This window comes from Prunus persica, chromosome G3, assembly GCF_000346465.2.
Source record: "Prunus persica cultivar Lovell chromosome G3, Prunus_persica_NCBIv2, whole genome shotgun sequence".
NCBI classification, from domain to species: Eukaryota; Viridiplantae; Streptophyta; class Magnoliopsida; order Rosales; family Rosaceae; genus Prunus; species Prunus persica.
The window spans coordinates 9,033,211-9,036,551 of NC_034011.1; the positions used below are offsets into that span (position 1 = coordinate 9,033,211).

General features: G+C 35.0%; 1 protein-coding gene across 1 annotated transcript; it reads left to right on the forward strand.

The window, feature by feature from the left end:
- LOC18783551 (cysteine-rich repeat secretory protein 38) lies at positions 1,659-2,582 on the forward strand. Its single transcript, XM_020560372.1, has one exon. It carries the CDS (start codon positions 1,700-1,702, stop codon positions 2,423-2,425), a length of 726 nt encoding a protein of 241 aa, XP_020415961.1. The 5' UTR covers positions 1,659-1,699; the 3' UTR covers positions 2,426-2,582.

Sequence of the window (3,341 nt, forward strand, 5' to 3'; positions counted from 1 at the left end):
GTTTTTATCAAAATTTATCTAATTTTTACCTATATCAGTATTTCCTAAACTCTTGATATTTAAGACCTTGATCACCACCGAAGCAGAATGAATAACGCTACTCTTACCACATTTGTATACCACATTCCCATACCACCTTATGTGGGAAATGAGGTGGACAACCACATCAATTAAATTTATTTAACATTTATTTTATATGATTTATTAACACTTTAAAAAACACTGTTAATTATTATTATTATTTTATTAAAATACATTTCATTGATTTAATTGATGTGGCATATGATATGAACATATCACATCATGTTGTACAAAAATGTAGAATCAAAATGTGGTAAGTGTAGCATTACTCATTAAAAATACAGCTTTTCTATCTAGTGGTGAGATTGGTTTAATTTCCAACAACATGCATGTGTTGGTTCAATACATTATACCCACAGTTCAGCCAACTAGACATGGCCAATATGACATCAATCACGTTCCAAAAATTTGAATTTTACAAACATAAACACCTTTCCTTTGCAAAAAGACAACCTCCAGAGCAACTTTTTTCAACTTCCATCTAGAAGATTGCCTATATAAATTTGAGGTCAACTCCGCACCAGAAACCCCTACAATCCATTTCCTAGAATATATATATATTTTTTCATTCCTAACGAAGATATTTAGTGGAGGTAAGCCCTTAGCATTAGCCATTTTTACTTGTCTACGTCGGCAATGTGATTCAAGCTTCCACTTTGGCTTATAGCAATTCGCGAAAAAGCAAACGTAGGACAGGCTGAGACTTCAGCGCAATTAGTTTTATTGTTAATGCGCAGCACCTGCTTGGTTTCTGGTAAAATCGCAACTTCCTTTATAATATTAGAGTTGGCTATCCACGTGTCGGATTAAACAACCATACATGCTCTCACGTAAGAATAGAATCATAAATTTTCAACGGGTGGGCTAGCTAAAGTTATTAGTTTAAAATTTAAATCATATAAACCAGGCTAGTTTGCTAATAGAGTCCAGCCCAGTGGAAAAATACCTTAATTTGCAGACCGGTAGTCTCAGATTTAAACCCATATTATCAAAATGAAAATATGTTCAGTATGTGTACCTATTTTAATTTTGTACCTATTTTAATTTTTAATGTGTATGTTTATTGATGCCTGATGCCATGCACCTATATTCATAAGATAAGACTTAAGACTTTTTTGGACTTTAATAGGCTAGTATATATTGGTCAATTAACAAAATATGTTTGATTTTTATTGTTATCCCCAAAACCTTTCTTGATTTTTATTTTTATTGATTTTTAGTAATTTCGTTCTTGCTCTCAAGTCACCTAATATATGTTGTCCATGTATTATACTTGAGTGATACCATAGGTGAGGGTGCATGTTGAGATTAACCGTCATTATAATAGACTGCTTTGAAAATTTGATTGTTTTCCACATTTGACTTTTCATTCACGGCTGACTTTAATTTGTCTTTCAGCATCATTTGTATCCCCATCCAATTGTACAAGAGCATTATTTAATTTCAAAGATAAATTCAGCAGCTCATGTTTTTGACTAGGTTCCCACTTTAAAAATTCAGCAATTTCAACTAGGCCATACATAACCAGTACTTTTAGAAACTTCCTAAATATGTATTTATAGAGTGTGTGTCCTGAACAGAAGGCAGAACAAATTAACCACTTTGAGTTTCTGCCAATATGTTCTTCTCCAAATCAATCCCTCTCTTTTTCTTACTCTTCTGTCTTTTACACCATGCTGCGCTTAGTGCTTCACCACTTGTCCACTTTTGTTTCAGCAAAGAAAACTACACTGCCAATAGCCCATATGGTGCTAACTTGATTCAGCTGTTCAATCTTCTGTATACAAAAGTTCCTCCTACTGGATTTGGCCTTGGATCAACTGGTGAAGGCCAAAACCAAGCGAATGGGCTAGCCCTATGTCGTGGGGATGTCTCAAGCCAAGATTGCAAGACTTGTGTCGTTGAAGCAAGCAAAAAGCTTGGTGAGCGCTGCCCTAGTAGAAAAGGAGCCATAATATGGTACGACAACTGCCTGTTCAAGTACTCAAATGTGAATTTTGCTGGGAAAATTGATAACAACAACAGGTTTTATATGTGGAATGTCCAAGAAGTAGATGATCCCACGCCGTTCAATGAGAAAGTTAAGGAATTGTTAAGCGGGTTATCTACTAAAGCTTCTTCTAATCCAAAGTTTTATGCTACTGGTGAGCTAGAGCTCAGCTCATCGGAAACACTATATGGTTTGACTCAATGCACAAGGGACCTCTCTAGTTCCGATTGTAAGAAGTGTCTTGATGATGCAATAAGCGAATTGCCAAATTGTTGTGATGCGAAACAAGGTGGGCGTGTTGTGGGTGGGAGTTGTAACTTTCGATATGAACTTTACCCCATTGTTGATCCTTAACTAGATTATATAGCTCTCAGTCGGATATGACCATGCAGCAACATTAATTCAATAAGTTCAGAACTCTAAACATGTTAATTGTTATAAATCTGAACTGTTTATTACATATTATGCTTACAAATAAATGAAGTGATATATGCATGGGACTTCTATTGCCTAATTTATCAGCATCAACCCTCTTCATTCTGATATATATTTGACCATGCACGTATTCCCGAAATTTATTATTTCGAAGCTTTAGAGTTTAAAAAAAATGAGCAAAACGCCAATAAGGGTTGGTTGAGTTGGTAATGATCGTTCTCTTCACTATCAAGGCCTATGTTTGAGTCTCGTTGCCAACAATCCCTCTTGGTGGGTAATCTATAAAAACTAAAAAAGTGGCTAAAACCCTCTGTAAGTCCTCAAAGAGGCTTTGGTATGCCCTGACCCTGAGATGGGGTAGCCACCCCTCCCTTAAACTTTTGTTTACCCCAAAAAAAAAAGCGCAAAACTGGGATATCAAAATTAATGGTACGGGTAAATAAAAAAGGAGCGCTTCTTTATATCCACTTTTTATGATCAATACTTTGATTCAATCAGAAACAAAAAGAGATATTTAAGACTATTTAAGGATATAAAAAAATCCAATGGATTTAATCAAAATTTAATCTTTGCATTCTTCTCTGGTTTATTTATCTGTGGTCAAATTAGGCAAAATAGTTGTTCAGGGGTAAAGGTCTAAGTGGAGATTATTTTGGATCTACCATTCTAAATCATATATATGAACACTGAATTTACATCAGTTTTTTAGCTAACATGTCAATTGCCCCTTGGATCGCAAATCATACTTTCAAGTGGTGGATCCAGCAACTAATGGTTCTTAAAGCGCATAAAGAACGTTAGCGCACATATGCGATTCTAAAACTTCTAATTGCAA

Excerpts from the sequence above, each read along its gene's own strand:
- LOC18783551 (XM_020560372.1), top strand. The coding sequence starts at position 1,700 with ATGTTCTTCTCCAAATCAATCCCTCTCTTTTTCTTACTCTTCTGTCTT.